The sequence below is a fragment of the Glycine max genome, chromosome 10 (assembly GCF_000004515.6).
Source record: "Glycine max cultivar Williams 82 chromosome 10, Glycine_max_v4.0, whole genome shotgun sequence".
In the NCBI taxonomy this organism is placed as follows: Eukaryota; Viridiplantae; Streptophyta; class Magnoliopsida; order Fabales; family Fabaceae; genus Glycine; species Glycine max.
The window spans coordinates 6,810,234-6,824,726 of record NC_038246.2 but is presented as its reverse complement, the minus strand read 5'-3'; the positions used below and the strand labels follow the sequence as shown (position 1 = coordinate 6,824,726).

The 14,493-nt window shown below is 29.8% G+C and overlaps 1 protein-coding gene across 1 annotated transcript; it reads left to right on the top strand.

The window, feature by feature from the left end:
- Positions 1–10,471: 10,471 nt before the first annotated feature.
- On the top strand, positions 10,472–13,381 carry LOC100804839 (homeobox domain-containing protein). The gene is made up of 5 exons (NM_001255876.2): positions 10,472–10,507; positions 10,728–11,102; positions 11,441–12,313; positions 12,791–12,993; positions 13,101–13,381. Exons 2-5 carry the CDS (start codon positions 10,973–10,975, stop codon positions 13,104–13,106), a joined length of 1,212 nt encoding a protein of 403 aa, NP_001242805.2. The 5' UTR covers positions 10,472–10,507; positions 10,728–10,972; the 3' UTR covers positions 13,107–13,381.
- The last annotated feature ends 1,112 nt before the right edge of the window (positions 13,382–14,493 follow it).

Here is a 14,493-nt window from a genome sequence, read left to right as displayed (position 1 = left end):
CTAACGTCCATATTGATGAAGCTCAAAATTAGTCTCTAGTTCCACAGATAAGAATGAGTGAGTTAGCCGGAGCCTACATTCTAAAATCTAAATGAGCTTATATTTTGTTAGGTTGGCTTTAATCTTCGGGATGGTAGGCCAATCCGAATACACTCTTTATTTGAAAATGAGGGCTATTCATACATAAGATAAAAAAAAAAAATGTTATAAATTGACAGCATAAAAGGTTTTATATGATAATCAATCATGTATGATAAATTTGTTAATTTTTAAAATAATTATCTTAAAAAGTATTTCAAACCATAATTTGTGATTGGATGATTTTATAAAATTGTTTATACTCTATTCATAAAGCTAAAAATGACATTCCAAATTAAAATGGTTTTTCTTAAATAAGAATGAAAATACATTTAGTTGATCTGTAAAATTTCGAGGTCAATCTGATTGACTCTTTTTGTTTTGGTTCTGATGGGTTATGCGGGTTAGTTTGTGTAAGCTCTCAATTAAATATTGTTTGGTTTTGCCTCAAGAACTAACGTATTTGACAGGGTTAAAGTAAAAAAAAAAAAAAAAAAAACGTGATTTTAAAGGCAAGCTGATGCAGATCCCAACATGCTCGAAGTGTCACTATTGTTTTAAGCTTTGGTTTGTAATTTTAACGGCATTTGTGGGCTAATTTGCGGGTCAAAACCCAATTAAGCCAATCAATCTGTCTGGCAGCAGCAAAGGCTGTGAAGTGTGAATTTTGAATTTAATTAGTGGCTTGAACCCTGTTTTTGCTAGACATGATTACAGTCAATTGTATATTGTTTACCCCAAATTTGTCTGAGAAATTTGGCGCTGACCATATTATTAGTTCCTAAGAAAGTAAAAATTCGATCCTCGTTCGTGAGGGCTACAAATGTTGGATATATCAGTTCTTAGGCAACAAGACACATTAGTTTTAAAATTGACAGTTGTGGTACTTAATAGATTTCGGGTAAAATTTCTGCATTTATATTTGGGTTTTCAATTTTCATCCAGTGAGGAGTTTGCCTGTGCAGGCACCCAATTTTTATTTTTTATTTTTACAAGAAATCACAGAATTTTCTTCGGATGAATGAATGTTGGATTTTTAACTTTTATTCATAATCAAAGAGATGTATATGGTTTTAATTCACTGATGAGAGCTTTTGAGAACTTAAATTAGCAACCTGCAAAACAAAAATGTACCTTTGCGCCTCCTCTTTCCAAAGGCCATCGTTATCGAAGTATCACATTCTAATTACATTTATTGATATATCATCATGTGAAATTTCAGCTCATTTAAAAAACTAACTAAAAATAATAATCAAGTATATCTGCTGTACATTTTTATAATTGGTTTGTGTATATGTTAATCTGATGGTGATAGATTTAGTTCTAGACTTCTAGCGTCCTAACTTCTAACAATAGCTTAGTATATATAAATAATTATGCCAATTTAAGATGATGAAAGACAAGATAGATCAATATACTTTGCATTTGCTGGAGACCTACAAAAGCATTGAAGTGACTTTTATTGGATAATTAAATATGTTTAAACCATTTGAACCAATGTTTGATTTTCGTATATTTAGAACTTACAAAAGAATCAATCATTACAATTTATGAAAAAGTTGATTCTGTCACGCTTATCTTTTAATTTTTCTTTTTCTCATCACCGAAAGGTCAAAATTAAATCAAATTACACTATTAATTTATTTCTCGTATACTTCTCTACATATCATCACCATCTTATGCTTCTTAGCGTAATTTTATGGGATCACCCTCTGCATCTTCTACCTTGGTGACGAACCTAGATCCTCTAGCCGCCTCTGTCCAGCATAAATTTCAGCCATTGATCACATTCTCTCGTTTTTTTAACCACTGTTGCAATAACTAATCAGGGGTTCAGATTTTGCAGGATGGTAGCTGGAGAGGATTCAAGTTGATCCAGTAAGGAAAATAATGAAGAAACATAATTCCTTATACTGAAACTACATTGTTATACAATAAAAAATAAACAGAGGATACCAACATTAAAATAGGGTGTGAAAGTGATTAATTTAAAGAGTAAATAAATAAGTAACTTCCTAATTAGTTCTACTATTATTCATCATCCGTATGCATTTTGTTCCTTATATGTATGTACTTTAAATTTACAAAATGCTAATATAAACTCAATCCTTTCAAAAAAAGAATTTAACGGTAATACACAGACAATAATAATGTAAATTAATTTTACACTAATGTATAATTTTTAAAATAATTTTATAAAATCATCAAACTTATCATACTATTGTATTTTGTGATTGAATAACATTACTATTTTACGAAATTATTACATAACCATTTTCCTCATCTAAAAAAGTGATAAGTACTTGGTAGTAATGTTTGTTTAAAAGAAAAAAGAAAAAGAAAATTGATTAGCCCTTTAATAGAATAGAATTACTTTTGTTTTCTAGTGTAACAACATGTTGGGTTAACACTTAACACCCTTACTCTTTTCATATTCACCTCTGAGTAAACAATGGACTGAGTTGGCAACTTCAAATTTTGTCTCCAATCATTTACAAACAACCAACTTGTATTAATTTGTCTGATACTGAAACTAAAATCATAATCATGGACATGGTTATCCCAGCAGTAAGAAACCTACAGAAAGCTTTTAACACAGCCCCCCATCAGAGGGTGGTCATCACAGCACAGTGACTTTGTCAGAGGGAAAGAAAGAAACTGTGGTCCAGCAAGAGATTACTTACTGATTTTCATCTCATTTTTGGTGAAGACAGAACGGTGGGAACAGACAAAAGGGAAAGATGATTAGAAAGGAAGAGCAATAAATAAACATACGTGGCCACTGGTACTGCAGAGAATCAAGCCCCTAGAACTACAACTGCAAATCAAAGAGATATAACTAATGCCATTATTATAGGTGGTAAGGGAATGGGGTATCTGCTGCACTGCATTCTGCAATGGCTTGACCTATGTATGTGGAATTGTACGGACACACTTACTATATATATAATATAATTTTTATTTTTTAGTAAGGTATTCCTAGACTAAAAGCCAAGTATTAAGAAATTGATTTCTTTTAAAATATGTTTTTTTCATACACATAATTATAAATTAAATTTATAATCATATATTTAAGGAATAAAGTTATTTATCGATCATATTACATCCTGTTGGTATTGTTGATTTTGTTTCATATATATATATGTGTGTTAGTTATTGTTCACAAATGTGCACTTGCTCGGGCACGTTGCTAGGGTTATAGTATTAATTAATAAATAAATAAGTGGAGTGGAGTTATGGCCAAAACGCCAAATAGGGTTTCCAAAAGTTGTAGCCACTACTACACTAATGACTAATGCAAGCACAAGTATAGTAATGCTACCACTCAGGAAGGTCTACTTCAGTTGCTAAAGTTGTTTGATGCGATTGTAGTCCCAATTTTCTGCCTAGTTTCCTGCCTGTCTGCCCTAAACAGAGAGCATGAGATGAGAGAGGTATCAGAGAAAGAAGAAAAAGTGTTGGCCATGCATGGTCCCCTTGTCATATGTCAGAACCTATGAAAAGATTTAATGTAGATACTATGAAAATATATAGTTTTTCTTGCTTTCTGATCACCTAACTTTGTATTAAATGCCATTCGATCATACATAAATAATGCTACCTAGCTAGCTAGCTTTTTTTCACTATGACTTGTTTATAAATAATCACTTATATATCTTGTGTTGTCTTGCATGAAACTTGAAATTTTCGTTCTGTGAACCTTCTTATAGGAACGGAGAGAAACTCAACCCATTTGATTTTGATTCTGTACTTGGGGTAGTTGCATGTGAGAGCTTCATGAGTTGAAGCTTAATGCTAAAATTGCTTGGATCCACTTTCCCATATGTTAAGAATGTTACATTAAAGTTGCATGAGTAATTTGAAGGTCTCAGTTAGTTTAATTGATTAAAAAAGAGTTGAAGATGAAGAAAATTACACTATTTCTAAAACGAAATCAATTATTGCAATATTGGCTATAAACTACAATTAAAGATTGAGATTCAAGTTTTATTCTCTTTCTATTCTCTTCCGTCCTCTCCTATACAGGCAAGATAGAGATCAAGTTAGCACAAGATTAATATATAACCCAACAAAGTTAATTAATTAATCAAGTATAGCCAAAAGCAATTGATTTAAGGGATGTAATATATAACACCAGCAAGTATAAGTTTAAAGCCAATAATTGAAGTTTTAAGAACGTTAGTTTAGGACATAGTACTAGTTGTTTTTCCGATCCTTAATTTAACTGGTATCTGCACTTGGGATTAAACTAGTGTTGTTTTTATATAATTAAAATTTATAATAAATAAATATTTTTAGATATATAGATTATATTTTAGATTTACAACGAATAATTTAAATTATAATATAAAATTATTTTTAACCATTAATATTTAATATATAAATATATATATATATATATATATATATATCAATTTAATTAAAAATAGAAATAAAACAGTGCAATAAATTAAAAAAAAAAGATGACTAAAAACATCGAGCATATAGATGAAAAAATAAAAGTAAAATTACATTTTTTTTTTCCATATTTGTCTCCAATTTTGATTTTAGTTCCCTTATGTCAAATCATGTAAATATGGTTTTCAAGTCCAGATTTAAATATTGACTGTCACAAAGAAACAAACGTTGACGGTCAGATGTCACGTTTTGATTGGACGATAAACAAAAAAATATTAAAATTAATTTTTGGACGTATTTTTTCATGTTCAATCAGAACGTGATATGTGATCGTTAACGTTTAAATCTGTGTTTGGAGACAACATTTACAAGATTTGACATAATTGAAGAACTAAATTTGTAAATAAATTTAAAGGGAGACTAAAATTGAGATTGAAAATCACTATCGGGACCAAAAATATAATTTTGCCAAAAAAAAATTGGGATGATTGAAATAAAACATTTTTTTGCCCGTTGCTGGGATTTTATGTGAAATGAAAGTACTTCCAAAAGAGATAAAAAGAATATCTAATTAAAATAGTGAAGAGAGTGAATTATATAATATAATTTATAATATAAGAGTGGATTATCCACATATTTACACCATATAACTTAATCTTTTAAAAGACATAGTTTATGACAACCAGCGGAGTTGATAAAATATCATTCATTTGATGGTTTGCATAACCATTTTTTTATAAAGAAAAAAACCTTGAATTGGCTATGTAATAAAAAAATTATTAATTAAATAGTCCACGTACATAACATAGGAGATAATATGGTGCAGAAGAAATATGTTTCTTCACAATATCTTTTTTCAAAGTATATCTTAATTAAAATTATTGATCGGTAACATCTCCATCTCAATTGATTAAACAAAATACATGCCTGAATTGTTATAAATCTAAATACTTGTCTTTGATGTTTATAAAAAAAATCATTGAGTATGTGAATTAGTTAACATCAAATTGTTTAAGCTTAATCAATGCAAGATAACAGTTTATTAAAAAAAGTGTATCCTAATTAATTAAAGCAGTGAGCTATTGAAACACTTTTTCTGCAAAATAAATAACATATTTTTTTATCTTTAATAATCAAAGACATGTATCATAAAATTTATAATAAGTAATTGACTCTCCTCAATCAACTCAGCTACATCTCGTTCTTTACTATTTTCCCTCCATTTCTTACCTAAAAAAATGTAAGTTGAATGCATAGTCCCATAATATATATACATTGTATCAAAATTAAATTGCAACTAATAAGTTTTTTTTTATATACACAGTACTTTTATAATTTTTAGTAAGTAGTAGCAATAAGGACTAATTCATGCATTATCAGTGCAAGTTTTTTTTATGCATTCAATCATTTAAAATCATTTTAGATATGACTTTTTATGTAATATTATAAAAATCAATTATATATATATATATATATATGATAGAAAAAGAAAAAGTGTTTTCTCTTTTTGTTGAATAGAAGACAACTTAATAACTGATTTTTTAAAAAAAATATTTTTGTATTTCACATTTTTATAAATATATAGTTATAAAATAATATTTTCTTATTTTTCTTTTTCTTTTTGCAAAAAATTGCATAAAAATGTGAAAACAACGAAAATATGTTTTTATGTATAAATCTTTTAAAACACACCATATTAAAAAAAATATTTTTATAATTATTTGTAAAATATTTTGTCAAACTACTCTTATTATTTACTGTATTAATTTTGCTTTTCTTGGTAAGACATAAAGAAAGAAGAAAAAAGGTTAATGATGAAAAAAGAAAGAGAAGCAAGGTATGATTTCATGCTTGTGCCGATTCTTTTCTTGACGTCTATTCCATCTCATGCCACGATTTTGCATAAAGAGTATATATAGGGTCTTAATTAACCTACCTATGCATGCATCTTCCAAAGCCAGTGTATGGTCATTCAGAAAGAATGACAGCTGAATGACAACCTTGTATCATACATTCAATTTTTCTACAAGACAAAGACAAACAAAACTGATTAACTTATTCCCATAGTCAAAGAAGATGTGGAGTACTATATATGCATTCAATCTCTTAAAAAAAAAGGAAGAAAATAAAAATAGAAGTTTTTCTTTACAACACACCTTCTTTTAATATATCTAATAATAATTGATACAAATAATAATAGTTTGTGATTAATTTTAATTAAGTAGTTTAGGTTCAAATTTGAATCTTGATTATAAAAAAATTATATTAAAATAAAAATACTTATCTTATATGTATTTCTAATTTTTAATTTTAAAAAAGTTATTTCTTATGATCATCATAATTTCTAATTATGTACTATACATATTCATAGTTGCTTTTACTTCGTCAATCATGTTAAGTTAGCATCTAATAAATTAAATGTATTTTTTTTCCGAATATTCTTGCTCCTTTGAATTAGGACAAATCAATATGAAATATATCTACATTTTTCTGGTCTACGTCATATCACATTTGTCACGAAGTGTTCACTCCAGTGGATATCTTGGCGGGTTGTTTTATTTTGTACGTACAGAAATTTTCATGTATTACTTTTTTTTTTTACTTACATGAATAAAAAATTGTAAGTGCATATTAAAATGCATGTTTTTAATTTCATTATTTCAAAATCAGTGACTTAAAAAATGTAATGAAAATAAGATAGTTTATATATATTATGGCCCCAAAATCAAATTTTAATTTGGATAGTTGCATTTGCATATGTATAGTAGATTTCAGTACACTGTTTAAGATCAGGATTCAGGACTTATATCAGTATCATAAAACACTGATAATTTAATTGGATAAAAAGGAATGCATTACCGTTGCTAAACTATCAGAATGCACTGAACTCCGGATATAGTTTTGGGTATTGAAAGCTGTTATTATAGAATTTGTGAATGGTCTTGTACAATGTTATCAAACTCGAGAGTTTAGGCAGATTCGTGGGAGTTCTATAGACTCGACTCGTAGATTCGTAAGAATCTACTTCATATAAAAATAATAACAAAATATTTGTAAAAAAGATACTAATTAAATATTTCAACAATATAATAAAACAAAACAGTAAATCATAAAGTTCTGAATATTTAAACCAAGTCTAGTAATAATATATCACTAGTAGACAATAATTTGTAAATGTTATACTAGTGATAGATCATTCTCATCGAGGGTTTGATGTTATTAGAGAACAAGAGGTTTAATATTATTAAAGGTGAGAATTTTGTATTTGAGAATAACATGCTCAATGAAAATATGTTAAATGCTAAACACATATAAAACAATAAAAAATGACTTACATTTTGGTCTAATTTTTTTAACTTGTTAACTCGTTGACTCGGTGGTAAACTCGAGAGTCTATCGAATTTACTTAGAGTTTATAGAGTTTACCCAGAATCTACTAAAAAAAAAGAGTTTACTCAAGAGTCAACTCGCAGAGGACAAGTGGACTCGTAAACTCGTAAGAGTTAGCGAATTAACTCCAGAGTTTGATAACCATGGTCTTGTCTTCGTGAGTGCGAGAATGAAGTAATTTATTTGTTTAAAAATGTTTTCATATTTTAAATTCATGATCATTTAATTTGTTTGTTTATATGTAGTATTTTTATTTTATATAGACTTGTTCTCTAACACTCTCTTAAAAGTTTAATTGGTTTGGTTAATTGTTATTTATCTTTAATTTTCAATTTAGACTTATATATTATTTTTTCTTAAGTTTTTAGAAGTCTTAGTTCTATTTTTCGTATATAGCGAGTCTCATTTCCGGCCTTTAATTTGCACTTTTTTCGTTGGGTCTTTCAAATTCATTTATTATCTGTTTCTTTTCAATTAGGCTTCAATAATTTCTTGAATAAGGGTTCTGATATCGTATTAAAAACAGGTGAGTGATCTAATTTACATTTAAAAGTTAAATCAAATAAGGATGATTACTTTAGTTTTGTAAATAAATTGAATAGGTTTTGATACATATTAGAATTTGTATATGATTCCTTGTCTAAGATTAAGAGAGTGAGTTAGTAAACTTTAACATTGGAGATTACTTTTACACTACCCTCTTTTACTAATTAAATGGCATTATCACTTGTTTTTTTAAACTGTTATTCCAAACTTTTTCTTATTTAAATTAGATGCGTATGCCATATTTTTTTTTCCAAAATTACCAAGTCATCATCCCCCAAATTACGAATTAAACTTTCTGGAATTAAATTTCAAAAAAGAATTTAAAACATTTCAATTTCAAAGTGATTGATTCTAGAATTGAATTAATTAAATTTTTAGAAGAGAATAGACTAAGTTTTAGAATTAAATTTATGAATGTGACAAAGCACTTCCCGAATCATTTTCAAAATTAAATAGGAGTAATTTTGAATTAACTATTTAAAAAATAATAAAGAGCAATACCGTTTACAAAAAAAAAAAGTGCTGTAAAAAATAGAAATAGCAATCCTAACTATTTTGAATTCATAATCGTCTTATTTATATATTTTTGTTTATTTCTATCCAACTGACGTGGCACTTATCTCCGAAAGTCTAATGATAAAATAAATAAATACAAACCAAGTTCACACACAACAACTCATAATTCATGGACTAAATCTATATCAGTATTTTACAAACCATTTCATTTGTTATGATATTTTCTTTCCATCTTCTCGGTTTTGTGAACTATTTTCTTAAAAAAAATTATATAATGTCATAAATGTAAACTATTTGTTGATTATATACACCAATAATAAATCTCTACTAGAAAATTTAGATGATCGATCACTTTTTCTGATGCTTGTATTCTGAATCGTGTTTTTTTCCATTTCATATACCACTTGAACTTGAAAATTTGTTTAAAGAAGCCAAATCTACAACCACTAAGAGGGTTTAAGTTGTGAACCAATCCATTTGAATTTGTAGTTGTGGAAGAGGATTTTAATTTTGGCAAAATACAAGTGTAGTAGTATAATAGATCATAATAAATATGCTCCCTCGAGTCAATCAAAACCTCTTCGCATCCTTTATTTTCTTTCCATCTTCTCGGTTTTGTGAACTATTTTCTTAAAAAAAAATATATAATGTCATAAATGTAAACTATTTGTTGATTATATACACCAATAATAAATCTCTAGTAGAAAATTTAGATGGTCGATCACTTTTTCTGATGCTTGTATTCTGAATCGTGTTTTTTTCCATTTCATATACCACTTGAACTTGAAAATTTGTTTAAAGAAGCCAAATCTACAACCACTAAGAGGCTTTAAGTTGTGAACCAATCCATTTGAATATGTAGTTGTGGAAGAGGATTTTAATTTTGGCAAAATACAAGTGTAGTAGTATAATAGATAATAATAAGTATGCTCCCTCGAGTCAATCCAAACCTCTTCACATCCTTTCTTTGCCTAGAATAATAAGCCAAAAATACTTGCAATTACCACCACCGTTTTCCAATCCAAACACTTTCTTGACTTTGAAAGTTTGAATCACCCCATATCCTATCCTCCCAACCCCAACCCCTATTTATTTCTTCAACCAACCTCTTCCATTAGAATAATCCCGCACTTATTTCTCTTCACTCACCCCATTATTAATACTACTACACTGCTAGCACTCCCAAGTGAGCAAGAGAAACAAAAAAAAAAAAAAAAAAAAAACCCTTCCTTTCTCCCAAAGAAATTGTGGTAAAAAAAAGAGACAAAGTGATCAGAACCCCAACCCCTTCCCCTTTAATTTCCCTAGCATTAAGAGCCTTTTTTTTTCTGTCCCTTTCTCCCTGTGCCATCTCTGAGACAACAAGATTCCTAATTAAGTCCCCAGCATGTATTCCTTTCCATGTTTCATTTGCTTCTCGTCCGGGGGGGATTTCCTTGGACTTTAAAGAACCTCTCTCTCCACACACACACATAACATAACCTAACCCTTTTTTTTTCTTCCCACTATTAATGCAAAAGTTGTGTGCATATATGCAAAAGCTATAGCTACAAACATAGCAGGGGATGGGAGACATATGGTACTCTCCTCTCTCTCTCTCTCTCTCTCTCTTTATTTATTTGCCCCTTTCCTTTCTAGTCCATCTTTCTCACAGGCGATTCCTGTTGCCCTTTCCTCCATTTTTATGTATTTAATTTAATTTAACATAAGAACCCTTTTTTTAATTATCTTTCATTTTATTATATGCTAAGTTCTAATGCGTGTGAATAATTTATTTTGTACCCTTTTTTTTGTACTAGATGTCAAGATGTTACTAGTATTTACATTATGATCGATAAGATGGGTGAGATGCACAGTTACTTACACGGAGAGGGTAGTAGGGTACGTGAAGCTGAAGAGGCTATATAAGAAGGCACACGTTATGCTGGTTCAGTTCAGACCGAAAAGCAACAGCAACAAAAAGTTCTGATACTAGCTTCTAGATCATTGTTGTTTTTTGATATCTATCAAACTTTCAGTTCAGTAATTTCCCATCATCACCATCATGGCTTCTTCTAATAGACACTGGCCAAGCATGTTCAAGTCCAAGCCCTGCAGCCCTCACCACCAATGGCAGCATGACATCAACGCCTCCCTCATCTCCACTAGCTGCCACAGAAGCCCTTACTCTTCAGGTTAGTTTAATTTCTCACACTCATCAAAAAAATCTCTCTCATCACACTCACCTTCTACAACACGAAACCCTTTCCAGTTATATAATTCTAACCCTACCTATCATAATCTTCACATTCCATGCACTTTAGTTAATATCAGTTTGTATACTTTAGGTTAGGTCTCTTCTCTTCGAGTCACGACTTAACGATAAGAACAATTACATACATAAAATATAAGTAGCTAGCTAGACATCATATATATCATGCATGATTTCTAATTAATTAATTGTTATTTATATGTACAAATATATGTGTCCTTTTTTTAAATGTTGTTGTGGGTTAATTTTTAAACTTTATAGGAGGTGGTGGTTGTGAAGAGAGAAGTCCAGAGCCAAAGCCAAGGTGGAACCCTAAACCTGAGCAAATCAGAATACTGGAGGCTATATTCAACTCTGGAATGGTGAATCCTCCGAGGGATGAGATAAGGAAGATAAGGGCACAGTTGCAAGAGTATGGCCAAGTGGGTGATGCCAATGTCTTCTATTGGTTCCAGAATCGCAAGTCAAGGAGCAAACACAAACTTCGCCATCTCCAAAACTCATCATCAAAGAACATGAACCACCATCACCACATGAATGTTGATCAACAAAATCATACAATTCCCACTAATTCTTCTCTCCCTCAAACCACTACTACTGCACCCTCTTCCTCGTCATCTTCATCGTCTGAGAAATCTTCCCCAAAAGAACTTATAATACCTACCACCAAGGTGTTCTCCATTGGATTCTCCGATGCGGTGCCTAATTCTCCAACAGCTTCTGTAAACCAGACCCGGATTAATGACATCATGCTTCCACCACCACCACCAGTTGAGGCTTTCTTCTTCCCAGTGCAACAACAACATGATGTGCATCATGGAGTAACATCATCATCACAAGGGTTTTGCTTCTCTGAGCTGTCCAATGTTGTTCATGCTCAACAGAACAACGTTGGCCCTTGCACTAGCCTCTTGCTTAGTGAGATCGTAGGTCATGGTGCTGCTTCTGCTGGTGCCTCAAAGAAAGACAAGTCTCAGATGAAAATAATGCACCAGCCCTCACTGCTTAATTTCTGTGTCACTACTCCAACAACAGCAACAACATCAACTCCTACTACTACCACCACTGTTGTTGTACCTCCCATCACTACTACCTCTACTACTGTTTCATCCCCCCTCATGCCTCAGCTTCAAGGTACTTAATATATTTCAATATTTTCTCAAAAATAATTTATGATATTATAATTTTTTATCTAACATATGAATTGAGGGTTAACAAGATAATTTGTCAGAAGAGATTATAAAAACATTAATTACTAGCTAGTTAGTTATTTTATTATTGACTTTAGTTTTGCATGATGATTTTCAGAAATGTCATCCACAATGCTTTTTTTTTTCTCACCTTTAATTGCCAGTATTACATTCTTAACAGGGATTAGTTGCTTATCACTTTCACACACAAGAAAAAAAAAGAGTAGCATATTAATTAATAACAATAGTATTTTTATTTTTGAAACACTTTATATGATAGAGATGAGAAAAAGAAGAGGAAAAAATAGTAAAATAAACTTGAGAATTTAGGTTGAATGGGAGGGCACCATGGCATGGGATTTTGGGTCACGTGTGCATGACTTTAATTGCACATGAGAGATGATGTTCTGGTGTATCTCAGGTATTGGAGATCCAGGTGGTGCGGCGAGATCAACGGTGTTCATTAACGATGTGGCATTCGAGGTAGCTGTGGGACCCTTCAACGTGCGTGAAGCTTTTGGAGATGATGTTGTGCTCATCCATGCCAGCAGTGGTCAACCTGTGCTAACAAACCAATGGGGTCTCACTCTTCATTCACTCCAGCATGGCGCATGTTATTATTTGGTGCGCACTTTAGCCCTAGCCCTCGTTTAATGTTACTTTTGTCTTTCTTTTTTCTTATCATAACTTCTTTTTTAATTATTATTTAATTATGTTTCATCATTTTGCAGATATAGGAAGTGGAAAGCTAAAGAATGATGATGATGATGATGAATGCGAGGTTCTCTGTCTTGTTTTTTTTTTCCTTCTTTTTCTCATCTATATCTACGTGTGTTTACTATTAGGGTACCGGTTATTAGATAGGGGTTTGTAGACACCGCTAATTATGAGAATGACTAAAGATATGCTCTATGTTGTTTAAGTAATAGTATGGGAAATTATGACTTTCTTGACCACATCATATGTAACTTTTCTCTTTAATTTAGTTTAAAGCAAATTAATGATCGTATTATGACATCCCTATATGATATGATATTTGCGTGGGTTATTATGGATGTGATTTATTCATTTTTACATTCGGAAAAAAGTTATTGGTAACTCCAAAATGTAGTTAAAAATATTCGTATATTTTAATTTGCGCCGACGATATATACAGTGATTTAGCACGTGATGTACTGTTTCTCATACTAGTAAAAATGTATGATTAATTACTTCATGACGCTGCTTTATTCAAGCCAGCTACGGCACTGCCAATGCTACATCTCAGTGAAAATGTAAACTTGGCTTTGTTCATACATTGAAATTTTACAACGAAAGAAAAGAATCACTAAAATTGAAATGGAAGAAAATGTTTATTTAAAACTACACTATAATGTTTTTCTTTGTATCCAAAAATATTCAAAGATATTGAGTTTTGTCACCCATATATTAAGTCTCGTTGGATCGAACAAAATTGTCTCTATAAATTTGTGGTCTCTATAAAAAAAAATATAAATCAATTGCAAGATGAGAGATTTATTATTTTCACATAAACATGTTTTGGTTTAACGAGTATTATATTAGTAAGTTATAATTTTTTTTTTAAATGCACCTAAAAATAAAACTTGCCAATATGTTTTTTTATTAAAATAAATGAGTATATCGTGATTGCTAACATGCATCCCTTATTGTTTTAGGGAAAAAATGTATTTAGAAGTTATAACTTTATTTTATAAAAAAAACACTTGATATATAATGTGTTAAAATACTCTTTATAGAAAAGTATATATTAGCAAATCTTGAAAAATAATTGGAAGTCAGTCAAATATTTTAAGTACACATGCATACATGAAACTTTTAATAAATATTAAATTATATAAATTTAAAATTAAATAGATCAAGTTTATAAAGTTCTTTTCCTAAGTAAATTTATTTTAATATGTTTATGAATATCAAATTTATTTAAAAATTAATATATGTATATATAACATTAAACTATTATTATATATTTTTAATAACTACATTACTCCTTCCGTCCCAAAAATAAATGTCATATTAAGAGAAAAATAAGTGTTGATATTTTAATTTTTTAATATAATATTAATTATTTTTTTATTTATATCTCTTATAATATTAATGATAAAC

Coding starts and splice junctions, on each gene's coding strand:
- LOC100804839 (NM_001255876.2), top strand. CDS start 10,973: ATGGCTTCTTCTAATAGACACTGGCCAAGCATGTTCAAGTCCAAGCCC. Junction 11,103..11,440: donor CAGAAGCCCTTACTCTTCAG/GTTAGTTTAATT, acceptor TAAACTTTATAG/GAGGTGGTGGTTGTGAAGAG. Junction 12,314..12,790: donor CCTCATGCCTCAGCTTCAAG/GTACTTAATATA, acceptor GGTGTATCTCAG/GTATTGGAGATCCAGGTGGT.